Source organism: Malaya genurostris, chromosome 2 (assembly GCF_030247185.1).
Source record: "Malaya genurostris strain Urasoe2022 chromosome 2, Malgen_1.1, whole genome shotgun sequence".
Classification (NCBI taxonomy): Eukaryota; Metazoa; Arthropoda; class Insecta; order Diptera; family Culicidae; genus Malaya; species Malaya genurostris.
The window spans coordinates 217,945,095-217,972,682 of NC_080571.1; the positions used below are offsets into that span (position 1 = coordinate 217,945,095).

The 27,588-nt window shown below is 36.1% G+C and overlaps 2 protein-coding genes across 13 annotated transcripts in view; one reads left to right on the plus strand and one right to left on the minus strand.

Moving 5' to 3' along the window:
* LOC131427574 (cGMP-dependent 3',5'-cyclic phosphodiesterase-like) overlaps positions 1 to 7,321 on the plus strand; it is a 197,472-nt gene extending 190,151 nt beyond the window's left edge. For 8 of the 9 annotated variants that reach the window (XM_058590892.1, XM_058590894.1, XM_058590891.1 and 5 more), the window contains exons 12-13: positions 52 to 469; positions 529 to 7,321. In XM_058590892.1, coding sequence (XP_058446875.1) covers positions 52 to 469; positions 529 to 831 — 721 coding nt within the window. In that variant the 3' untranslated portion in view covers positions 832 to 7,321. The remainder of the gene's footprint in view (positions 1 to 51; positions 470 to 528) is intronic. The other variant, XR_009229287.1, reaches the window with a different exon arrangement.
* The window catches only part of LOC131427575 (phosphopentomutase), a 181,890-nt gene continuing 161,111 nt past the window's right edge, over positions 6,810 to 27,588 (minus strand). For all 4 annotated transcript variants that reach the window (XM_058590898.1, XM_058590900.1, XM_058590899.1 and 1 more), the window contains 5 exons: positions 15,367 to 15,612; positions 14,838 to 15,248; positions 14,573 to 14,781; positions 13,981 to 14,512; positions 6,810 to 7,477 (listed from right to left, as the gene is read on the minus strand). In XM_058590898.1, coding sequence (XP_058446881.1) covers positions 7,375 to 7,477; positions 13,981 to 14,512; positions 14,573 to 14,781; positions 14,838 to 15,248; positions 15,367 to 15,612 — 1,501 coding nt within the window. In that variant the 3' untranslated portion in view covers positions 6,810 to 7,374. The remainder of the gene's footprint in view (positions 7,478 to 13,980; positions 14,513 to 14,572; positions 14,782 to 14,837; positions 15,249 to 15,366; positions 15,613 to 27,588) is intronic.

The window sequence follows — 27,588 nt, forward strand, 5'->3', positions numbered from 1 at the left end:
AATTATTTTTCGATGTTGTTCTTGGAAAATTAATCGGAGTTTTTTTTTTAGTAAAATGCAAGGATTTTCTTTTCTGATTGCTGCCTTTTGTCATGATCTGGATCATCGAGGTACCACCAACACTTATCAAACACAATCCAGTAGTCCATTGGCACGGTTGTACAGCAGCGAAGGAAGCGTCAACGAAAGACACCATTTGTCTCAAGCTATCTACATTCTCAACGACTCGAGTAGTAAAATTCTGGATGGTCTCTCGACGGAGGAATTCAAGGAATGCATAGATTATCTGAGGGATCTAATATTGGCTACCGATCTAGCTAATCACTTTCGAATGCTACCCCATCTGAAAAAGTTGCGATCAGACAACATATCGGAAAGCTCCAACCAAAGACTGCTACTGTCGCTGATGATTACATGCTGTGATCTCAGCGATCAAATCAAATCATGGCAAACGGTGCAGCATGTCGCAGTAAGGCAACGATTAACAATCTAATTATTTATAACCAACTCTGTTTAACTTTGTTCTAGCACCTGGTGTATGCGGAATTTTTCGCCGAAGGTGACCTGGAAAGACAAATGGGTCTGCGGCCGGATACGATGATGGACCGCAAAAAGGCTTGCATTCCGGTGCTACAAATCGAGTTTCTCACCACCATCATTCGGCCGACCTTCGAAATGCTTGTGCAAATCTTCCCGGAAACAGATTCCTTTCTAGCGACGATTGATAGCAACCGGGAACATTGGGAGCACCAAAAAGAAAATGCTTCCTGTTCCGGAGGTGCCGAATGTTGTGAGTTCGAGAAAAAAAGTTGTACCAGTGTGTGTGACTAGGCGGTTTTTGGCAGATTGTCCATTATTTGATCAGTATGACCAATTCTGACATATATCAAAGCTAGTGATTAATCTTAAATGAATGTTAGACAGAGGCCTAAGATATAGTGGAGGTTTTATGTTTAAGTACTAGGTCGAAATGATTTTAGAAATTAGGTTGAAAGGTCTAAAATTTTAACGTTTGCTGGCGAACGCTTTAATTTTCAATATCCCAAACATAACTGGATCCATTCGGTAGATCCTAGGCATTCTATAAACTATCTAAGGTTAATGATTTTCCTGCACATCACAATCTTAAGCTTTATTTTTTACTTTACTTACACAATCAGCTTAAATTGTCTACGAAGGATGTTCGACAGCTTAAATTAATCTACGAAGGATGTTCGATATGTTTTGAGGTAAAGATAAACGAAAGCCAAAGGGTTATTTTTTGCAATTTCTTCGTTTCTTTTTCGGCTGTTTATGTTGAATTATGAATGCCATCTATCGGTTCAACATAAATTGCTGAACAGACACTGTTAAGTCGAAGGCGAAACGAACAAATTGAAAATAGTTATGTGCACTTAGCACAAAAACGGTACCCTTGCGGTACCAAATCCCCTTGAAGGGGTGAGGAGAGTGTATTTTAGAGCGTTTTAGATGGCTATATTCACGCTTCAAATCTGATTTTCTCAGAAACGGCGACGAATATAAAAAAAAACCCAACTGACAATCTCTTAGAAAATTAGTTCAGACTATTCTTTAAAAATTTCAGAATGATTCATTAACTTTAGCGGTCGGAAAAGTTTTTTTTCTAAAGGAAGAATTGCATAGCTGAAAACGCCGTCTTTCAACTTGTTCATTGAATATCTCGCCTTCAAAAGCATGGATCAAAAATCTATCCTGATAATGTCTAGACAATTTAATTCAGATGCGATTAGTGCATAAAAACATTTATGTTGTCGCGATAAAAATGAAGTGAATGTTATTTTTGTGAAGGTAAGTCGATTTTTATAGAAGCCCCAGTTTTTCTGCTCTTATTTCTTAGTAACGTAACGAAACATGAGAGAGATATAAAATCGAGTCAGAAAGGCTGCCAAACAAGCGGTAGCTTTATTGGATTTTATGTGATGTAGTCAAAATTTGTAACTACAAATATCAAAACATTCTTGGCTACCCGGCCACATCGAGAGTCATTTTGCACATTTGCGAGAGAGCATGGAGAGAAATGTAATACGCACAGTCTTGTGATTGGCTAATGCTAGCTGACAATTATTCAATTTTCTAGTAATTTGGAAATTCCACACCAAAAAAAGCTCGTAACAGGTAACACCACGCTGATTCGACCAGACGTAGAACATTGTCTTCACCTTTTTGGGTTTTTGTGTTTAGACATATGCTTTAACTTTTGAGCTCAATTTTGTACTTATCGCTACTAACGAGCCACAGACGAAGAGAAAAAAGATAAAAATTAATGAAACAGCAAAAAATTATCACCCAGAGGAAGTACTTGAACCTTTACTCTTCTCCTTACCATCGTCATGGTAAGGAGAAGAGTAAAGAGTCTACCAACTACGCTACTCTAGAACATAGATAGATCACACACAGGCCGAGTGAGATTCAACTACTGTCTTAGCTGCTGTCTGACCTCTTTTCGAACAGGGAACCTGTCACCTGAGCGATTATGCTCTGAAGTAACCCTTCCTTACACACCTTTTCAGAAGCATTTCACAAATAGTTTTCCAGTTCTGTCTTTTCCCATGACTCTCAAGTGGTCAAACATTGAAGGCCTCAGCCAATAGTTTTTAAATTTACGTGTCATTTTTGTCCAATAATGCCTGTAATTCGCAATGTGTTATAAACAGGTGGGGCAGAGCACATGGCTTGCTTGCGTTGGTGATCAAAAATTTGTAAATAATTCGGTATGACGACATATCAGGTGTACAACTTTGCTTCCGACGTTTTCCGATAAGTGGCTGTACCGGCTGAGGCTGGTTAAAATACATAGATGATAATGCCTTTAAAGTGAGTGCCTAACGAATTGTCATCGCCGTTTCAGTGACAGCTGTTCTTGTTTTCGTATTATTCACGCTCGAAAATGTCTGTTTATGTTCCCAATTCTCGCCATTTGCGGGAAGTTTTACTTTTCTGTTACAATTCGAAAAAAATGCAACTGAAGCGCATCGAATGCTCTCAGAAACTTACGGTGATGCTGCTCTGAGTAAAAGAACGTGTCAGGAGTGGTTTCAACGTTTGAAAAATGGTGATTTCGATGTCGAAGACAAACATGATGGTGGAAGAGAAAAAGGCTTCAAAGATGAATAACAATTTACTACGAGCTCTTAAAACCGGGTGAAACCATCACAGGAGATCGCTACCGAACGCAACTGATGCGCCTTAGTCACGCGCTAAAAAAAAGCGGCCACAGTATCAAGAGCGACATGGCAAAGTCATCCTCCAACACGACAATGCTCGGCCTCACGTCGCAAAAGTGGTCAAAAAGTACCTGGAAACGTCTTGCCCCACACGCCTTCTCGTTACTTACCTTACCAGGCAGCTATAATCCTGGGGTGTTGGTTGCTGTATCAAGCATAAGTCTCCACATAACTCGGCCAATGGCCACTCAAGGCACGAATGCTTTATAGGTCGCCCTCCACTTGATCGATCCATCTGCGCTCCTCTTCTTCTTGTCCTAGCCGGATCAGATCAAGAACTATTTTCACTGGACTGTTGTCCGATATCCTAATGACATGCCCAGCCCATTGAAGTCGTCCGATTTTAGGTGTCCGTACAATGGGTGGTTTTCGTAGCAGCTGTTGCAATTCGTGATTCATACGCCGTTCTCACGTTTCATTAATAGATGGTTCGCCGCACTTTTCTTCCGAAAACACTAAGGGGCTGTCCATAAAAGACGTCACGCCGCAAGGGGGAGGGGGGTGTTTCATAAAACGTGACCTTTTGTGACAGGGGGAAGGGGGGGAGGTTTTTGGAATGTGACGTCCAATATTTTCAATGAGCGCATTTTTTAAATACCTAATTATATTACTGCTTTGCCCTATTTCCTGAAAAAATCTCCACAATAAACGTTTACATTCTAAAGGAAAACGTGTATTTGTTGATGTAAAAGCTTCTTCTTGTAAATTCGGAAATGAATGATGCAGGGAATCATTTTTGTTGTGATCAGCAAAAGTGCACGGAGGTGTGAGTAAATTAGCGAAATTAATAAATGTTGCCTAATATGAGTAAAAAAAAGATGCCTTTAAACGGTTTAACTTAAGTTATGCACTGACAGTTTCTTCAGTACTTTGATTTTCTAGCATTGATAATAGTATATCATAAGAATTTCTCATATCTGATTCTGATGCAGTTTATTCAATTGTAACTCCATTTGAAAAAGGGCGGGAGATCAATGATTTCAGACGTAGATCGTGTCATGTCTTATCTTGATCATATGTGATTTTCCTCCACCAACATCAAAGCTTATCGAATCATCCAATGATTAAACTTACATAAATCAAGAATCATTTTAGCTCAAAATCACTACCCATTGTGTGACGGAAGATCAGTACCGATATTGATCAATGTGATTTTAAATTCACTGATTCATGAAAAGATTCTCCGGCAGTGATCTTGTTTTGATGAGGTTTTGGTCTTTATTTTCTCAGCCCTGTATGCTACACTAAGGAAATATTATTCTTTACCTAAAACAATAATATATCTGTGTACCCCTAGGAGGAATGAAACATATGATTTAAATGTTTCATCAATTCACTTTTGTTAATTTATATAATTGATAATAATAAAATAACTCCGATGATTTGGTGTTTTAGGGATATTTTTTAATCTAATGACAGCATGTAATAAATCGATTTTCTCCTCATATTTGTATGGTTTGTCATACATATTGAAAATGTATTGAGATGAATTTTATTTATTTTAAATTCGTGACATGTGACATAGGGGGAGTGGGGGGTCTTTGCTTCTGTAACAATTTGTGACAAAGGGGGGATGGGGAATCAAAAATCGTCAAAAAAGCGTGACTTCTTTTATGGACAGCCCCTAAGGGCGCGTTGGTCCTCTGCCAACATGGTCTAGGTCTCGTACCACTCATGTCAATCCTCGATCTTGATCTGTGGTGTGCGGCCTCTGGGTGAGCGGTTCACCTTCCCTTAGGACTTCTGTGTTTCGTTTATACAGTACTGCTGATCACAATCTACATGGTGGCACTTTTTTCCACGGAAAACCGAATTCTGTCTGTTCCGCGCCTGTTTGTATCGTACCTCGTACGCTCTGGTGCGGTTTTGCAGCATCCTCACCCTTGCTGCATTCTTCTCTTTGAACTGTTATTATTGGTTTATGAGTATAAATAAATCAATAATGATTTATTAATTTTAGTTCGTTTGACGTAAAGCCGACATAACTAAGTTCAGTTTTTGCAATGACTGAACGGAAATGTCCAGCCAGCGACTGGAACCATTAAAGAAGGTGACAAGCGAATATAAATACACTCGAGAAGACTAGTGTTTGATGGACAGAGAAGATGTTTGGATGTAAGGTATCGGTCGAGTGACGGCCAGGATGTAGACCATGTTCGATATACGTTCTACCATGTCTGACTGGTGTTTTAGAGTGTCTATAACAAGATTAAGAGTGGCGAAATGGTAGCGCGTATGTGCGGAATACATAAAAACGCAGGTTCGAGTCCTGTCTCTGAGCGTATCTTTTTTCAATAAATCCTCTTTTCTGTTAGTTTTTCATTCATTTGGCTTCTCCAATATATGTTTCCGTTCAGTCATTGCAAAAACTGAAATCAACAATAAAAATAATAACAGTTTGAAGAGAAGAACATAGCAAGGGCGAGGATGCTTTAACCAAGTTACGGTCTTTCACCAGGTTACTTCGAACTGCCAGCATTCATCGTCAAATCAGTCATTCATCCCTATTCTGTACGTCGATCGATTCGAAATATTCCGATCGAATGTGCAATTTCCATTCTGCATTCCGTTCGAGATGGGTATGAACTCGAATATCATTCGTTCGAGTTGTTAAATTTTCGAACATTCGAACCTTAAAAATTACTGTAGAATCTTGATGTTTCGTTTTTATGTACCTTCAATATATAAAGCATTTTCTGTTTTCTCAATTCATTTATTTTACAGGGCTCAATATATGAAATAGACTAGGCTAATTTTATAACCCAGTACATTAAAAGCTTCTACAAAGTTTGTTACATCATCAACGATGCCACTGTAAGGTATTCTCTCAGACTTGTTGTGTACTATGTTCGCACACTGATCTATCCTGAAAATTCCGATTAACTTACCTTTTCCTAGTTCATACTGTCAAAGGAGTGACAGCTTCTCAATGTCGTATATTTGTTAATCACAATGTCGAAGCATGGTTCAGTAATTAATTTGTTTAACAATAAAACACAAGCAAAGGGACAACGAAATTCAGTTAACAAGTTTTGATTTGTTTTTGTACAACATTGAATATCACATACTTGTAATTACAATTAATTGCGTCTCCAGCAAAACTATCTCAATGGAGACGTTTGATTTTTGTAAAAATATAAGTATTGTTGTTAGTTCTCATGAATCACTGTCACCAGAAATGAAAATACCAATAATTCCAACGATGAATTTTGGTGTTATTTTCTTAAAGCTTTTTAATATGCAAGATCACGGAATTTCAGTTGTAAAACTCCTCGGTGGCATTAGCAGAGATATTCGGAGAGAGTATGTACTACAAATTAGTATTAAAAAAATGGTTAGGATCTTGCAAAATAACCAACCATACAATTCGAACCGTTGTAAACCAATGAACCAAAATTCGTTTATAAATTGTTGACAATAATAAGTGACTGTAAACCTAGGTGATATCCCACAAATTTGGAAATACTAAGGAATACTATGGTTTTGACAGAAAATTTCAATTCTTTCGGAAAATGTTCTAATTTCAATTAAACCTAATTACTACTTTTGGAATACTCCGATGGATTCAGTTACATAGTGTAAGCATGTTTATTATTTTGTCGGTAGTATAATTTTTAAATACATTACATTACTCATAGCGAGTAGCACAAAATAACATAAAACTGGTACTAATAAAAGTTTCTTAATTCACTGGAGGTGTACGAATCGTGTGTTTTTTCGTTCTCTTAGCAGGTCTACTCGATGAACAAATTAGATAATAAATGGATCATATTCAATTAGTCTCTTCCAGCAGTATACGTTTTAGCACGTGGACTACTTGTCATAGTCTTATAAATCGAACATCAACTAGCTCTAAGATTATCATTAATTTTACGAATGAAATAAAACTAAATTGTGAATTAGCATAAAGTAGTACAATGTAAATGTACTTGATTTTCTGTACGAAAGCATTGAGTGTCCATCTCGAAACATATACGATAAGCGTATAAGTAGATCACTACTAGTCACTAGTAGATGTATTGGAATAATCACAAGAGAGCAGGAAATATATGAAAATCAGCCAATGTAATGCATTACCCGTTTGATTGACTATATTCGAACTTCACTTTCCACTTTGATAGAAGTGATCTTACTCCGACCGTGGAGTAAGATTGTTTTTGACAGGTTCCAGCAGTTCCTCCACGATGCAATCTACCATATCTCGGAGGGTCGCTCGCGATGCATCCCAATCTCTGAAAGAGAAATTGAACGGTTAATTTGTTTAGAGTATACCAGTACAAATGTTAGTTTACAACAACTGCAAATTAAATTTACTAAACTTTTTACTTAAATTTTCCAAACAAATCGAAATTAAAGTACTTGATCATGAAAACCAATAATATATGCAGCATTTTAACATTCAACAGAAACAAAAATCGCGTGAAGAAGGTACATTGTTTCGATTTCTTTGGACAATTTAAGTGAATTGTTTAGCAAAATAAATCATTTTTAAACAAGTTTTTCTTTATTCTATGACAAAAATAGTTGTTTATCCATTTGCAAAGTTTCGTGTAATTTGAAAAAGAACTTAAGTTTCAGGAAGCATTACAATGAAAAGGTATATGAATATTTATGTAACTAAAAATAGTATGAAAAATTCGAATATTCATATTTCGTCAAATTCACGAACAATAATACTTAGCGAAAAATTGGTTACCTCGTGAAAAATGGGGAAACCAATTCAGAAAATTTTATTCACACTGAATTCCCTCTCCAGTTTGTTTCTGATATCCCCATTAAGAGGGTCAACTACAATGTGACCACCGTTTTTAAGTCTATTTCAAGATTTTTTTCTCTAAAAACCGTTTGAACAAAATAATTTCTTTATTTCAAACATTTTTTGACTGTAATTCAACCATTTTTGAAAATTACATCATTTATGCGGTTTTTCGTTATGCAAAGTTTCAGAGTTATGCGTTTTTTTATGCGAAGTTTCAGAGTTATGCGGTTTTTTTTAATGCAAAATTTCATAGTTATGTGGTTTTTTTTATGCGGTACGTAAACTCGCATAAAAAAAGATTTCAGTGTACAAAAGAGGTGCTCGGTTTATCCAAAACCCATAGACCATTTTATCCGTGGCACTCGAGACTCTGATTTTTGTCTTTCATACTGAAATTTCCACTTTTAAATTTAAAATTTATCAGGATCTAACGAGGGAAACAGATTGAAAACATGACATATGAATACAACTATGAAATTAAAAACGCAAAAAGCTACCGTAGCTATCAGGGAAATTCGTGTTGCCAATTAAACTACCCTGCATGTGAAACACACGAAGAATCAGCGTAATTAAACAGAAGAACCGAGCATGTTCAGCTGTGCTCGGGCGCCACGCAGTTCAAATACAGTCATTTTTCTATGTGCAGCCGCTCCACCAGTAATCGCAGCACGTCGCATCGCAAGTTAAGTCTATGCTTTCAAATTGTTTATACCAACGTTCTCAAGTAGCGACCGAGTGCACTTAACCAAATACTTATTCTAGTCGCATGGGTTGTTTGAAAATTGACTATTAGACGATCATAATAATTGATTCTACCCTTTCCAGAAATTCTTATATTTTTAGATTTTAAAAAACATCTTCTAACTGGAAGTTATTTGTATAAGATTTAAAAGTTACTTGAAAGATCAATATTACATTAGAACAAGCTCAATATTTCGATGCCTGAAGTAGTGAAACGATTGGCTATTTAAAGCTTGCTTCAGATAGAATTGGAACAAAGACAGTTGCCAGTATTTCGGTTATTTATTATTGAATTCAAGTTTTTTTATACAAATGTAGCGTTTTCTCCATACTTTTAAGAAAAAATACGGATAAAATTATTCGTCACGGTTTCGAAGGAACTCTCGAATTTTTCCTGTAACACGGCTCATTAGGCGGCGCACACCTTCTTCGTCCATCGATTTAGCTATTTTATTCCACCAGGTCGTCATCTGATTGATGTCTTTGACAATCTTCCCCTTTGCCTTGAGTCTTCTCTTCATGATTGCCCAGTATTTCTCAATAGGGCGGACTTAGGGGCAGTTGGGTGGATTAATGGATCGAATGAACGGCAAAACTCGTTTTTGGAGACAGTCTTTTTGGTATAGTTCAGATGTCATTATCTTATTTATAACGAAAACTTTCGTTTTTTTGCCACAGCTGCAAATGCCCTGCCAAATCATAAATTTTCTTACGAATTTGTCGGTAAAAACAAATTTAAATTTGGCTGGAACATCTCCCCGAGCCGTTGCCAAGTAAATTTTGCTGGGATTTGCTCGAAGTCAGCCTTGACATAGGTTTCATCGTCCATCAGAAGACACCCGTCGAGCTCGGTCAGCACCTGGCCATATAGTTTCCGAGTACGAATTTTGACCACATTATTCTGTTTTATGGTCCGATTTGGCTGTTTGCTAGCTCGATACGACTTGATTCCTTCCCGGAGTCGAGTTCTCCTCACGGTACTATGGGCAGCACCGAATTTTCTCGCCAAATCATGGTCCGACAGATTAGGATACCTCTTAATCGTCTTCAAAATCTTACCTCGCAGTTTCCGGTCGACAGTTCCACTCCGACGATTGGCTTGAGGCTTCCGAATCGTCGTCAATATTTCCTTATACCGTTTGATAACGCGCCATATGGTATTTCTGAGCAATTTCAGCTGTTTAGCTAACCTAGATGCAGACCACAATGGATTTTCCAAATAACTGTGCACAATTTTTTCCCTTCCTTCGGCTTCCATGTTGATTGTTTACAAAGTACAGTCGATTTGCGGAATGTCAAAAATCATACGTGAAGCTTCCCGACACGTGGGCGCCAAGAACTTCCAAATCCGTCCACCAGGAGCGCCACAATATGAGCAAAAGTTTGTTCCAATTCTAAATGAAGCAAGCTTTAATAATAAATTTCCATATATATTCGTCCAGTAACACATATTGTCAGAAATCGTAATAGGGTTCGTTCAGAAGTGATGACTTTGCAATTCTATTATTTACTTGATTTAGTTATGACCATTAAGAAATCATTAATTGCATCCGCTATACTGTGATTTTTGTTGAAGGAAAACTTGTAAACCTCTTTGTCTTTTGGTCGGCAATAAGAGAGCGTACAAACTTATATGTTTAAAAAAACAGTGCATTGATTCAATAGAACTTCCACTTATAATGCAATGTGAAATTAGATCTAATGATTCTGTACTCGTGAGTCTGTGCAACTCATTTTTATTAAACCTGGGCTTTAAGATAACTTTAACAATTTTATTTGCAATTTTTGAAACGTTTCATTCCTGCTTGTCTGACTTCCTTCTATGTGATCCATGAAAAAAAAGACTAAAATATTTTGCTCGATCAGACCAAGTCAATTAGGCTACATGGTTATGCTTTAGTATTTGAATAATAGTAGCTTTGGGCTTATACTGAAAAAGGGGCAGTGTAACAGATTTCATCCAGGTGAGTAGTGAAAAAGTGTAGATGGCAAGCCCCAATACTTTTTCATGGATGACGTAAATCTTTCCTACACCGATCGAAACAGAACCGCTACATAATCAAATGCGAGGTTTGAAGCAACAGTCGAAACCGTCCGCCATGCTAGAAAAATCAGGTGAATGACATCATTATTGCCTGCCGTGATTGGTTTGTGAAAACAAGTCAACTCGAACTAATTTTCCTATAGTATGCTATTGAAATATTGACTGAGCTAATATCGTTCAAAATTATGACAGAAAAAGGTTACGCGGCTAGTTTTGCATTTTTTAATTGACACCCAGTCCCGTATAATGAAGAGTAAGGCATTTTCAAACCTATCGAAAATCGACGGGATAATGACGGAAGATCCCACATCAATATCCCGAGGAAAAAATGAAGGTGCTGTGGATTCAAACGGGTTTTTTATAAGAAAAGAAACTCATAAACCCTACAGCCAGTGGTGGTAAAGAACCAAAAAGCGATCCACCATCGCGAGTATAAATTTGCCGATACCATCGTTCGAGTCAGCATCGCCGAACCAAGAAGCGATGCTGATGATGAAAGAACCGATGAGTTTGTGAGCCTATCGTTACTAGTATGTTCATGAACATCCGATTCGAGTACTATAGGCTGTTGCTTCGGATGAACCGAACTTTGTCAGCTACGGCAGGTCGTTAGAGTGTTTGGATAGTTTAGCAGAGTATGGTTATTTTGAACATTTCCAGCAAGAGTGGGGTGGCTCAATATAGAAAATTGTAAATATTTTGACTTTTCGAAATTCTATGTTTAACTAATTGGTGAATCAATAGTAAACAAAAATTTTTTTTTTGACATTTTTGGTGGGCGTAGGGTGATTATATATGGAAAATTGTGTAACTACTGCCAAGTCGGTGATCCATTGATTGATGAATCAATAGAAGTTAGAATTAAATAATGTTGCATACTTTATGTGAATGTAGGTAGAGTGGCTCAATGTGAAAAATTGCAAATTTTTAAACTATTGCAAACCTGATACTCTAATGATTAGTTAATCAATAGCATTTCGATTAGGATGATTTTTTACATTTTCATCGAACGTAGGGTGGCGCAATATGAAAATTTGTAAATATTTTGACTTTTGCTGATTTTATATTTCATTTAATAGTGATAGTTTTGACATTTTCGACGACCGTAGGGTGGTGCTATTTGGAAAATTTTAAAATTTTTGGCTAATTTTTTAAATAATTTATTTATTTATTCAATGTCGAGTCAATGTTCTATTAATTAGTGAATCAATAGCGGTTCCAATAGGACATTTCCAGCGAGCGTAGTGTGGTCCTATTTGAAAAATGTTAGTATTTGAATTTGCAGATCCGATGCTTTATTGAATTAAATTCGAATATGATAATTTTAGACATTTTCAGTGGGCGTAGAGTGGCTTTATATAAAAATATGGGAATATTTGACATTTTGATAATTCAATGTTTAATTGATAGCAATTGGAATATTAGAATTTTAAGGTGGTAACGCAGCTTTATATGAGAAATTGTGAATTGTTTTGACAAATTGGATGCTGTATTGTTTAATATATCAATAGTAGTGGTGGTGAACCATACTATTTAAACATGCAAATCTTCGAAGTGCCTGTGATTTTGAAACGCTATTTATTTGCTTATCAACTGAAATAGAATTTTAGTTTTGATGCTGTAGGTAGGCATGTCATCGAACCATAAATAATAAAACTACGCATCGAATGGAGCTAAATTGACCTTCCCTGATGGTCTGTCAACTGAATGGTTTGGAATATATTGCTTTGCTGAACAGCAAGCGAACTTTACCGTAAACCGAATGAACAGCTTTTGCATATTTTTGCTATGAAAATATTTTTGAACAAATATGTACAAAGCATTGGTGTTTGGTGTTTTTACCACTACACAGAAAGAAAAGATGAAACTTACACGACATGTAAACCAATAGTACTATGAAATAGTCATCAGTTAAAACGGAAATATGATTTATAACCATGATTGATGTAAAATTAGGATTCATTTAGTTTTTCATTGAATAAGAATGTATTTTTACAAACCGCTTAGTTTTGTAATGTAACTTTACATTCAATTTCCTGCTCCAAATATGTGCATGAAAATAAATGTAAATTCACAGAATATTTTTACCTGTGTACTGGTATGGAATTGGAAATAGTATAAAAATTACTATTTTCTATATTAAGTCATCCAGCACTCGCTGAGAATATCCAAAATTAACTAACTTTAATTGCAATTATTGCACTAATGAATCGAACATGCAAAAGTCAAAATGTTCATATTGAACCACCGCTCGCTAAAAACGTCAAAAATCATCCAATTCTACCTGCTCATCAATGATGATTCGCTCATCAATTGAACATTAAAACAGCATAAATCAAAATATTTTCAAATTTTTATATTAAACCCCCCTACGATCGCTGAAAATGTTCAACATTATCTTATTTGAACTGCTATTGATTCACCAATCAATAGAGCATTGAATTGACATTATTCAAAATATTTTCCATATACTGGTACCTTACGCTCATTGAAAATGCCGGAAATAACTCAATTTTATTTGCTATTGACTAACCAATTTATTAAACATAGAATTTGAAAAAGTAAAAATAAATCCCTTTTTCCTATTGAGCCACTCTACGTTTACTGAAAATGTCCAAATTATAGTCAAAAAATTTACAAATTTTGCATATTCAGCCACCATACACTCGCTGAAAATGTTCCAAATTATTCAATTCTTATTCTTATTGATTCTATAACCAAAAACCATAAAATTTGCAAAAGATCAAAAACTTACTATTTTCCATATCGAGCCACCCTAGGCACACTGATAATGTCCAAAATAATGCCATTTAAATTGCTTTTGATCGTTTTATCAATCGAGCAAAAGAATTCTTTTTGTGCTGATCACGTGTGCATTGATAATTTCAAAACCAGGATGCGAGACTTGAAATCAACAAAGCATCGTATCAAACGCAGTTTACTGGACCCTCGCCGATGGTCTGCCAACCGAACGGTTCGAAACAGATTGCTTCGCCGAACACCGAGCACAGAACACCTTCGCATTAAACGAGGGAATAGTTTTCGCATGCTTACGCTCGGTGAACAGTTTTGAGTAAGTTTGCAGAAGCATCGGCGTTCGGTTCGCAATTTACCACCACTGCCTACAGCCATTGGAACATGTTGCAAAGTCATTTGATACGATAAAAATCGCGCCACTAGTTTCAACTTACCTCTGGCCTGGCTTTGCGCACATTTCTGCGTAGTACTTGATTTTCGGCTCGGTACCACTGGTACGCAATGTAATAACCGCACCATTTTCGAACGAAAACGTTATCATCTGTGAGCTTTTGCTTGAAGGCAGCTGAGCTTTTCGGTCTGTCTGTGCGGAATCATATCCAGTGGTGAGATCCCGTACTGATGCAATCGGGTACTTCCCAGCACTTATTGCTTTGGGATAACCAGGGTTTCCCGTTTCTAAAGTTCGTATTCGTTCGAAAATCCGTTCGATCACAACCGGATCGTAGCAAAAATGATACGATGTAATAGTGCAATGATACCCGTAAATATCGTATAATTCATTTAGCTTGTCCGTCAGCGTTTGATTGGAAGTAGCTTGTAGATAGCAAACCATCGTCGCGAGTTGACAGGCGGCACTAACGCCGTCCTTATCCAATACGGTTGGAGTGCACATGAATCCAATGGCTTCTTCGAAGGCGAAAAGTACAGTTTTACCCTCTTTCATCAGTTCAACCGACTTGTTACCTAAGATGCAGTAATATGATTAAAAATCACTCTGTGTGCTACTAAAATAATACTACTAACCCATCCATTTGAATCCAGTCAATGTTTCCTCAAAGTTTAATCCCTCGATGTTAGCTATCGATCGACACATTTTAGAACTGACGGTGCTAGCCAATAAATAGCAATCTTCCAATTTTTTATCAGGATACTGTTCTCGATAACATCGAACTGACCACCACCCCAGCAGTGATCCCAATTCATTACCCGTAAAAACACGCCATTCTCCAGTGCTGAAATTCAGACGAAAATTAGAACGTATTCTTCTAAATTGTTCTTTAATAATTACCTCGAATTCTTTTCTGCACATGCTAACCGATCCGCATCCGGATCATTCGCTAGAATCACATCACAATTTGACTCGTTCGCCAGCTTAATCGATAGCAATAAGCTAGATTTTCCTTCCTCAGGATTGGGAAATTTCACCGTTGGAAATTCGGGATCCGGGTCCCGCTGTTCCTGCACGGCTAATACCGGTTGTAGTCCGACGGTTTGAAACCCTAGCTCGACAAATGGGAAGCCGACACCGTGCATTGCCGAGTACACAAAACGCTGGGAACTTTTGGCATTATAAGAAGTAACAAAATTTTCCGGAACATTGGCTGCGAGCTTTTCGAAATACAGTTTGCTCATTGCATCGTAGGGATCTTTCAGTTGATCTGATTTCAACAAATCCAGATTCCAAGATGATTCCAATGGGCTACGAAAAAATGACGATAATAAATGGAGATTGTAAAAAAATAAATTGAGAATATCGAAGTTTTGTTTCACTTCGATTTCAAATGTGTTTTTGTAACATTAATAGTGAGGAGACTTACGCTAAACTTCGCAGAATATGAGTTTGAATATTTTTATCGTGTGGTGAAATAATTTGAGCGCTGTTTGTCCAATACACTTTGTATCCGTTGTCTTCTTTCGGATTGTGAGATGCAGTTACCATAATACCGGCTAGGCACTGCAGCTCCTGTATAGCGAAAGGCACGAACGGTGTGGCCACAGTCCGGCTGTATAACCATACCGGTATGCCCGCGGTTAGGAAAACACAAGCACTGAGCTCAGCAAACCTGTAAGATCGTTCAAATACTATAGTATTGTATTGTTACATGTTCAAAATAAATAGGAAATCGATTGTGGTGATTCTTGGTTTCCTGTCTCAACTCGTAGAGTAGGAATAACTATTTTATGCATTTCATTTACCCTGGCGTAAAACTATATTTACAATATAAACTTGCGTGAACAGCGATGCTCCAATTATGTGCATCTTACAAGATGCAAAATCACATATTTTTTTCGAACTGTGTACAGCAAATCAATGGTAATGTTTACTTATGGCTATTGTGCATTTAGGTTTCTGAATTCTGATCGATTTATAACAGATAAGCTTCCGTCGAGTCAGGGCTTAAAGAATTTTCGATGCCCATGAGAAGCTTTTTCACTGGCAATATTAATGCTCATTGGTTACCTGAATATGTCGGTCTCAAAAATCGTTAACTTACACGATTTCATCAAAGTGTACACATACAAATAATCTTGATTTAATAATAATGAAGCAATGATAATTTGTCGTACAGAACTATCAAAAAAATTACCCTGGGCATTAGCAGAATTTTGAGATAGATTGAATGATGCTACCACGATCCCAGGGCTTGTCTGTATCCTTACTCAATAGAAAAGGATGCACACCAATGGTACCATTGCACAGTGGTTCAAAAGCGCAATTTCACGCTCTTAATTGATAACTCATATGATCGTGGTTTTTGAGGTACAGTATCTTCAGCAAAGTTGCTCAGAATGATAGACGCCATCTTTTGGCAAATTTTATTTATGTGATTAATCCCCCTAAAAGTGAGATAAACATTTTATTTTAGCTCAGGGCCAACATAGGGGCTAAGTTACTTCGACAAAGTTGTGCAGAAAGTTATTTCAAACAAGTTTGCTGAAGGTACTATTACCGTAACTTGAGTGTAATTCAAGATATAATGTATTTTCTGAAATGGGTGTCCAAAAACCAGTTTTTGTAAGAAAACATATATATTTTCAATTTATATGAGTTTTTCATGTTATACAAAGTTTTTCATTTTTAAAAACTACGCAACTTTCTCGAACATACTATGCTGCTGTCATTTCAGTTTAATGAAATAGAGCAATTTTTCATGATTTTTTTATAAAACTTTAACTTGTCTATTATCAAAAGGCGCAGGAAGGTGCAGACGAGACTACTTACATATTAAACTACTTCAAAAGAGCTTTCATACCGTGGTTGAATTACTCGTCTGCGATCGTCTGCAGGCGAGATATGTTCTTTTCAAATATCCTTGTCCTTGACATTTTCAATGATAAGGTTCATTGTATTTCAGATCAGATTTCAGTATATGTTCATTACTATGGTACTTTGTACACAAAATAATTTCTTTTGTGCACATTGAAGTCTATAAATTGAATAGTTTAGTAACTGTTTTGTCACGACTTTTAAAAAAGTCATCATCAATTTGAATTAAGTTATGTCATCTTCTGGTAGAGAAAAGTATGATCGAAACTCATTTTTTTAGTTATTTGTATTTTTTTTATGATAGCTGACAATGTTCTTAACCAGCTAAAAGACTCTTAGCATCGTTCGACAGATTCTTCTTGGACTGTTTTGGCCATTCACGAATATTTGTAACCAAAGGATCCAATGAAACTAATTACCAATTCATGGGATCCCGATTCGTAAGTGATCTGGATTGCTCGCGTGTATAATACTCCCGACATCTGTATAAAAGAAACTTCTTAATCATTATGAACAGTACAATATAGCAAGCGTTTATCGATCTCCACTTTAATTGATGGATAGAGGATATTTATCCGCAGAGCTTTTCTATAGAAAAAAAGACATAACGTAATTCGACATGATAATTGCCTTTTTTCAAAGTCGTGGCTTCTTATCTCACTTTTAAAAAATGTCGGACAGTTACTTTCAAAAAACCGTCTGTAATTATTACTAAACTTTTCTATTTGTAGACTTCGATGTCCATAAAAACCTTTTATTGTGAGAGTTTCCATGGTAACGAATATATACTGAAATCTGATCTGAAATACAATGAACCTTATCATTGAAAATGTCAAGGACAAGGATATTTGAAAAGAACATATCTCGCCTGCAGACGATCGCAGACGAGTAATTCAACCACGGTATGAAAGCTCTTTTGAAGTAGTTTAATATGTAAGTAGTCTCATTTGCACCTTCCTGCGCCTTTTGATAATAGACAAGTTAAAGTTTTATTAAAAAAAACATGAAAAATTGCTCTATTTCATTAAACTGAAATGACAGCAGCATAGTATGTTCGAGAAAGTTGTGTAGTTTTTAAAGATGAAAAACTTTGTATAACTTGAAAAACTCATAGAAATTGAAAATATATATGTTTTCTTACAAAAACTGGTTTTTGGACACCCTTTTCAGAAAATACATTATATCTTGAATTACACTCAAGTTACGGGAATAGTGCCGTCAGCAAACTTGTTTGAAATAACTTTCTGCACAACTTTGTCGAAGTAACTTAGCCCCTATGTTGGCCCTGAGCTAAAATAAAATGTTTATCTCACTTTTAGGGGGATTAATCACATAAATAAAATTTGCCAAAAGATGGCGTCTATCATTCTGAACAACTTTGCTGAAGATACTGTACCTCAAAAACCACGATCCTATGAGTTATCAATTAAGAGCGTGAAATTGCGACAAAGACAGGCAACAATACACAGAAGGGGTACAATATAAAGAATACGTTCCTTATTCTGAATATGCCATTGTTGACAGTCATTGTCTATGCTAGAACAAATACATGCTACGCTTTGAGGTATTGAAATTTTTTGAGATCTACATCTCTTTTGCAGTAATTTGACCATATGATGACCGAATCATGTCCTTTTTGCGCTACCTTTGGGAGTCGCAAACGGGCGTGGAAAACATCGTCCAAAATCTGCACCCCTAGTACTTAAATTGTCTGAATTGAGATACAAGAGGACTTAGAATCTGTGTCATGCTACCTGTATTTGAAATTCAATTGTCGCATAGATATTACAGAGAATCGATGATCATGATGAAGGAAATCAACCATTGTAAATTGATTATATTAAATTTACATTAATTAACGATAAATTCGAACATTTTGAACAACGTACCGCTGTAAAGAAACGTCCCTTAAAAAAGTTCAAACACTTTTGTCGATCGTGTTTTTGACTTTCAACACGAGTAACGCTCTGCTTCAATAAAAAGCATATTATTTAAGGGTTGCATAAATAGTGCAAACTTTGCGTCTGCTTAGCAGTTTAAATTGAACTGCTAGGCGCGAGATGTTGCGCTTTGTTTAAACTGTACATGATCTTATAACTATCTCAGGTGAAATGATAAAGAAGTTTAATGTATGGAAGGCATATAACCAAAGATGTTTTTGAAAATAATTATTTGACGTAAGGTTTTGAAATGACGGCTTAAGTTTAAAATTTGAGAATGTTCCAAAGTAATTCCTACTCTAATTGTATCGAGTTTTTATTTTCGCTTTTTTACCTTTTTTTTAATATTTAAAAATAGGTATAGAGTTCGCCCAAACTTTAGAAATATTTTCCGAGGCCCGGAGAGCCGAGTGTTATATACCAATCGATTCAGCTCGACGAACTGAGCAAATGTCCGCGCGCGCGTGTGTATGTGTGAGGGGATCACCTGAACGCTATAGAATGGTTTTGAGATCGGATGTTTACTTTTTGAGTTATTCAAAAATTTATGTCAAAATTTTCAATTGTTTTGGCAATATCTGTCACAATTGACCTTGAAAACAGAGTATTATTTTAGACTTAGATTCCGTAGCTATCCAACAAGTCATATATTGTCAAAATCTGTCCATTTTTAACGGAGATATCGATATTATTGTGTAAGTGACTTTTCGCCTTATTCCAGTAGTAAGAGTTCTAGCGCTGAATGACAAAGTAATGTTTGGGATCAACGTGGAACGCGATTTTTTATACAATTGTTTCTAAGTACCAAAAAGGCTGTGTACAGCATACTTTTTCATGACATTTTGCCTCGGACCGATTTTAGCACGTTTCGTTTTTAGCAACATAATCTCTCGAGTATGACATATGTAAACCAGATGGTGGCAGCATTTTCGAGTTGAAAGCAATTCCATAATTATATTGATTTAAACTACTTACAACAATAAATGTTGGAAGAACATAACACCCATCTACCATTCGAATCAGTTCGTCGAGATCAGCAAATGCGTGTGTGATAAATAATTACACGCAAATTGATTTAGATGACTCAACCGTGATCTACAAACTCAGATTCATATGAAATGTCGTATGCTCCCAAACAAGGTTCCTGAATGACATTTGGATCCGACTTCTGGTTCCGGAACTACAGGATGACATGTGAAACGAAATTAAAATAGTGTTACTCATTTTTCTCGTAGATAACTAAACCGATCTAAGATTAAAATGAAATCTAGGAACCATAAAAGATTAAAATGAAAGGTCTTAATATCCTATAAAACATCTCGCTTTTTTGTCAGATCCAACTTCCGGTTTAGGAGATACAGGGTGATTGGTATAAAAATGTCCATTTCACATAAATTTATCAGGTTTATCCGGTTTGTAGATTTAAATAGTCGATAACTAAATAAACTTATTTCAGTTTTGGCGGTTCAGTTTTCGATTCGGAAGGTACCCAAAAATTTAATTCGCACTACGATTTCTCAAAAATGTCTACACTGATTTTCAAACAGTTTGAATCAAATGTAAACTATACAGCTCCTGGAGTGGATTTAACTGACTTCGGCTACACCGATTTTAGAATTCCGGTTACAGTATCGAATCGTTTCTCAAAACTCAACCGTTTTCTCAAAAAAGGCCAAATCGTATTTCAAAAACAAAAATTCAAATTAAAGGATTTATGGTCCCATACAAAATAATAAATTTTATCCGATTCTGGAATTACAGGGTGATGAGTTTTTAAAATTCATACCGATATAGAAGATGACAATCCAAAAAAGCTTCACAGTTGGACTCAAAACTATTGCAATCTATTCGTTATAAGGCCATACGAATCGTTTTCGATTATGCTGGTTCTGGAATACTGGTTCTGGTAGTACCTTGAATAACCGTAAGCTCTAAAATGGATTTTATTTCGACATCTCATGGAATTTTCAATCGATTATTACACGTTTAGATTCGAATTCGATTCGATTTGCAGTTTCGACATTACAGGGTAATGAATGAATAGAACTTTAAATTATCGCTTGAAACGACGGTCATTAAAGTAATGTCATGCGAACTAAAACACCGAAGAATATTCATGCAAAAACCTCATGCGAATGATAAAAAAGGTATCATCTCACTGCTAGGTGGATTAAGCACGTTTTTTCTACCGAACAAAGTTTATGCAATAACTTTACCACTTGACTAATATATATTGGAAATAAATATAACTGCATTGGACTCAGTTTATTGAATTCTGCAATTTTTCCTCAGAAAGGATTTTCACAAGCTTGGATTCAAAGAATGCTTGAATTTTCTAACTTTATTGGGGACCGATTTTTGTTCAAAATCTGAACTAGGCTCAAAACCAAAATCAAAATCTGAAGTAACTTATATCGATTTATCTTTAAATCTTGTTGTGGAACACAATGACGATCTCTCTACTGCAGTAAACTTTACACTCTGATACACACAACGTTCGCTGACGTACCGAACGGGCAGGATTCAGTTCTTCAAATCATTCTCTTCAAATCAAGGCTCAGTTTAACGACCGTCAGTTGATCTCTTGAAGTAAAAAAATATCTCTTTCAATAGTGTGAGAGCGGCCTTCAAATGAGGTTCATGTAAACATTCGAATTGGTTCAAGATAATAGATGAAAGACAAACCAGATAGCTGAAATATCAATTACAGAATACACATAAATTAACACTTTTCTCCATTTGTAATTCTATGTCTTCGAAATTGCTCACTACCAACAGCGAAGACAATGAAGCAGCTAGACTACTTGGCACTTGAAACTGAGCAAGCAAAACTTGAAATGACTAGGTACGATTATTCAACTGACGATGAATTCTGGGAGCTACACTAGAAAATGGTAGCAAATTCAAATGAATTTGTATCGATAAAGACTGTACCAGAAAGTATGGACGCAACCAAAAACCGCTGCCATTTCGCAATGGTTCAGAATCTGTCAATATTTATGGCTGCGTCCTGTTGTTTACACTCTTCTCTAACCACTTGTGCAGTTGTTTATTCGTTTTCATTAGTTTGTTTCGAAATGCGTGGACTTTCAGCAGAACATCGTCGAAAAATTGTGTACAAATGATGCACAGAACACGGACTGTCACTGAGAAAGATAACAAAAATGGAAGGAGTAAGTGAAAAAGCCGTGCGAAATGCAATCAGGACGTTCGGTTAGGATAACACCTTTGAGGATAAACCGAAAACGGGTCGAAAACCTGCTAACCCTCAGTTGGATAAACGTATACTGAAGGCGTTCGAGCAAAAGAAGGAGGTTTCAGTTCGGGATGTGGCCAAAAAAGTAGGCACTTCGAAGTCAAATGTTCTTCGTGCTAAAGAACATTTGAATTTTCGAACCTATAAGAAGCAGAAACAACCAAAACGTAGTCCGAAACAAAAAGCATCGATCAGGTGGAGGGTTTGAAAGCTGTGCAACACGATTCTTGCTGGAAATTTGAACTGCATAATCATGGACGACAAAGCCTATGTCAAACTCGATTACAAATCCTTGCCGGGACCACAATATTATACGGTGCGGGGAGGACAAGTGTTAAACCATTTGGTAAGAAAGCTATGGTCTGGCAAGCAATTTGTAGCTGCGGTAAGATTTCGAAACGCTTCATCACCACTGCTTCAATGAACAGCGAAGTATACATCAAGGAATGTTTACAAAAACGACTTTAACCCATGATTCGAAGCCACAAAGATCCTGTTGTCTTCTGGCCAGATCTTGCTTCTTGTCACTACTCAAAATCAACGGTAGAATGATATACTACCAAAAATATCACTTTCGTCCCAAAAGACATGAATCCACCAAATTGCCCACAGATTCGACCAATTGAGGAATTTTGGGCATTAACGGAGGCACATCTTAGGAAACATGTCTCGGCAGCCGAAACCATTCAACAGTTCGAAAAAGATTGAAAAAAAAGTGTCAAAACTTGTCGCCAAGAAGTCTGTACGGAATTTAATGAGGAACGTTCGCAAGAAGGTGCGCCAGCTAGTCTACAATGGCTAAGTAGCAAATGTTGAGAATAATAATATCTAATGTTATTCAATTAAAACTGAAATTTTACCGCACTGATTACGGGTACTTCCGAAACCGGATTCCGAGAATCGGTATAATCGAACTCTACTAATTTTGATTCTAATTTTAAAGATTTTATACGATTTTACACCGTGTTTTAAAAGTCGGTGTAAATTTTTGTAGAAACCGAAAAAAAAATCATGACTTCATGAGAAGTTAAAATGATTGATTCACGATTTTTCAGTCATGATTGTAGTAACGGATTTCTTTCCGTGTAGCCGTATCTGAAAAACTGAAATGAGCACCGATATATCCAAAATCAATTGGTTTGTCCATCAACTAACAAGACGTGCTCAATATAAGCATTATATGAATAGTTCGAAATATTTTATTCGTTTTGACATCGCCATGCATACGCCCGTGAAACTGAAATTTGTTTACTTATTATCTTGTGATTCCAAAACCGATAGTCGTTTCCAGATAAAATTTAATAGCGTGCTATGAAAACGTAAGACTGATTTCCCATTTGAATCAAAATTCATTAGAATCGGTTCAGTGGTCTCTAGTAAAATGAGTGAATATTTTATGCGCATATCACCCTGTATATCCGGAACCGAAAGTCGGATCCAAAATAAAATCAGAACCTTTATATGGAAAGGTCAGAGCTTTCATAGCCATTAGATTTAATGCACGGAACGACCGAAATCAGCATTTTCGCGAAAAATTTAGTTGATTTGCTGATTTTAGTTAGTTATTTTTTGAGACAACTAAAAAAATCTTACTTTTGCTGATTTAGATTTTTTATTCTCATTCCCTTAATAATAATAAAATATTTGTTGAAATGACTATTTTTTTTAGTTGAATTCACAAATTAAACGTACTGTCATTTCTTAGCTAAGGCACACTTCATATCCAGTCAACTAATTTTTTAGTTGAATTAAAGAAATATAATGTTGTTTTCAACCAATATGAATGGTTGAATTGGCTTCTGCAATCTGCAGCTATATGGCGCCCTGTCACCGAAACGGTAACACCTTAATGACTACTAGCCACTAGATGGCACACTACTGCCGAAAAAGGCGGGTGGGTAATGTCAGAGACATAACTGGATGTCGTGAATACGAAAACAACTGACATGTTCCTTAACACTTCCGAATATCAATTAGTTGATCAATTGTATGAATTATGCAAGCATTCCCCTTTTCCACATTTTTCACAAAAACAAAGAAGGCTTCACTTGATCTCGATTACTGTGAATTTCACACAGCGAAAAGTGCAAAAATCTAACCAAACTGTTCTACATTTGCACTAAACTGAGGATATTTTCTTTCGATTTGCGAACAACACATCCTAATAGTTCTTCAGAAAACTTTTAGAGCCATTAGAACGGCTGATTTTTTATAATGCTTTCCAACGTTGCTTTTTCATCCATCGAAATGACTGGCAGCTGTGACGTAATCGCTCTTGTCGGAAGCGAAACTAGCTTTGAAAACGGCACAAAATACATCTGCTCGCATTGGCGATAGAATCCAAACTGATTAGATTTTTGTTAGGAGCTTTCTTTTACGTGATTTCGTTTGTAGCTTTTTCACTAATGGGCGGTCCTAACGGCTATAAAAATAGTCGCATACAGAATTTTAATGTCGATTATTTTATTTTGCATTTGCATAATTTATTGAAAGAAACTATCAGTATGCTGTAGGAATTCGTTTCTAGCATTCAGAAGGGTCAAATTGTGCAGTTCTCTACGAACTCTGGAACATTTTTCGCAAAAACCCAGAAGGTTTCACTTGATCTCGATTACTGTGAATTTTACACAGCGAAAAGTGCAAAAATCTAACCAAACTGTTCTAGATTTGCACTAAACTGAGGATATTTCCTTTCGATTTGCGAACAACAAATCCTAATAGTTCTTCAGAAAACTTTTAGAGCCATTAGAACGGCTGATTTTTTATAATGCTCTCCAACGTTGCTTTTTCATCCATCGAAATGACTGGCAGCTGTGACGTAATCGCTCTTGTCGGAAGCGAAACTAGCTGTGCAGGCGACACAAAACACATCTGCTCGCAGTGGCGATAGAATCCAAACTGATTCATTTTTTGTTAAGAGATTTCCTTTTATGTGATTTCGTTTGTAGCTTTTTCACTAATGGGCGGTCCTAACGGCTATAAAAATAGCCGCATACAGAATTTTTATGTCGATTATTTCATTTCGGATTTGCATAATTTATTGAAAAAAACTATCAATATGCTGTAGGGATTCATTTCCAGCATTCAGAAGGGTCAAATTGCGTAATTCTCTACGATATTAAACTCTGGAACATTTTTCGCAAAAAAAGGCTTCACTTGATCTCGATTACTGTGAATTTCACACAGCGAAAAGTGCACAAATCTAACCAAATTGTTCTTGATTTGCACTAAACTGAGGATAATTACTTGCGATTTGCGAAAAACAAATCCTAATAGTTCTTTAGAAAAATTTTAGAGCCATTAGAACGGCTGATATTGTGTAATGCTCTCCACCGTTGTTTTTTTCCCAATGCTAATGACTGGCAGCTGTGACGTAATCGCTCTTGTCGAAAGCGAAACTAGCTGTGCAGACGACACAAAACACATCTGCTCGCAGTGGCGATAGAATCCAAACTGATTCAATTTTTGTTAAGAAATTTCCTTTTATGTGATTTCGTTTGTAGCTTTTTCACTAATGGGCGGTCCTAACGGCTATAAAAATAGCCGCATATAGAATTTTAATGTCGATTATTTCATTTCGGATTTGCATAATTTATTGAAAGAAACTATCAATATGCAGTAGGGATTCGTTTCTAGCATTCAGAAGGACCAAATTGAGGAACTCACTACGATATTCACCACTTTTCGGAACATTTTTCTTGAACGATTTGTTGTACAGCAGCAGCTATTTTCTTCTTTTCCTCAGAACGCGTTCTGATTGGCTGGTGTTGACATGGGTCAAATGAGACAAGTTTTTCAATAGTGTACTATTGAAATACTTCAATGCTTTTGCTATACACGTTTAAGTTGAATAATTTCGATTCTATTGGTAGTTAGATTATATAAATCCTTCCACACATCACTGAGCTATGAGCTTTCAAAATACGAGAAAGGCAAACGCGCCTTATGAATTATCCTCTTTGATACTCGTTTATACCAAACATTTCAGAAAAGTTGAATTTTGAACTATTTGAGATTATGTCACACAACTGAAAATTTTATCATAAAATTGTGATCATATTTCCGATGGCATGTAGCAAAAATTATGTTGATTCGTTAGATACAACAAGAGATATTCACGATCAAAAACTTATCACTCTCTCAGAGGGTAAATTTTGAAAAGGCACCCCATAGTAAAGTAAGTCGTATTCACGACAAAAAATTCAGACGCGGTTGTCTTTTCTATATTGGCAGGTATAAATACGATGTTGTGTTGGAGAAAAAGACATAAACGAAACGTAAACATCTTTTTGAATTTTTTTTCTTCTAAATCACTGTTTCTTCATTCTCACTGAAAACTTTGAGCACTCGGAAAACAAAAACCGAATACAAATAGTACACCGGACGGCGCAGCTCGGAAGGTTTGAAGATACAAAAAACCTTCATCACAATTAGAGTGAAACATTCGAAATTCACATCACTGTTCCGCGTAAAAACATTATTACGCACAATCGCTTCAAGTGCGCACAAATTCTGAATAAATACACTTTCCACTAACAGTTTACGTCATTTTTACATATCGGTTTAGAAAATTATATAGGGATATATCGTAACACATGCGAAAAACATCTAAACAATTTGCGAGCAGTTTCAACAAGACTGTCCCTTTTAGCTTTTTAATGGATTGTTTTGCTTTGACACTGCTGTCCTTCAGTAATGACGGTGATAGATAAATAGAATCAAAGTTTCTGATTTTAATAACGAAATTAGTTGTCAATGAGAATTTCGTGTTGGATTGAAATATTGCTGGTTTGTGTCCAGAATATTCGCCAACTAAACACATTCTCTAAAAATAAGAGTTTTTTTCAGCACAGTAAATTCTACATTTTAACTAATTTTATAGTTATTTTGGAAATTTTGTTGTTAGAATCAACTAATTCAAAAACAGTAATACGAATTAGGCGCAGAGCTAATTTCGGTCGTTCCGTGTGGCATTTTTTGTTTTTAGCGCTGTACTGATATAGTGTAGCACCGAGTACACTCGCTCCAATGAACAGGGTAAACAAGGCATACTTTTCTGCCCTACACCGGTGTAGTACCACCGTTAAAAACGAGTTTGTAAATATCGGTTCAGTCATTTCTGAGTAAATCAAGTGCATATCCATATTTATACACATACATTTTGCGATCTTGAAGAACTGATATGAATGATATATGACACTCAACCTTCCATGCCTCAGTTCAAAAGTCGGTTTTCACTGTGATGACAAAAAAATCGATCATACGTTTTTTGAGAATATTTATTTTAACCCCGATAATTATCTAAAAGATTGCCGAAGGTATTAAATCAATCAGACCAGTAATTAATGAAGTATATATTTTTTTAATTTCCCAACAATTTTTTCTTTGTCCCTTTTAATATAAAGAAACCTAAGAATATAAAAAATATCGTCCTTCGAATGCAAATGGCGTCGCTCTACTTCATTTAATACAAATTCGATCATAAATAATGAGAGGTCAATGAAGTCTTATCTATTAAAGTTTCAGTTATATTTTCAAAGCGTATAAATATATTGTCTAGTACCCCCAGTAAAGA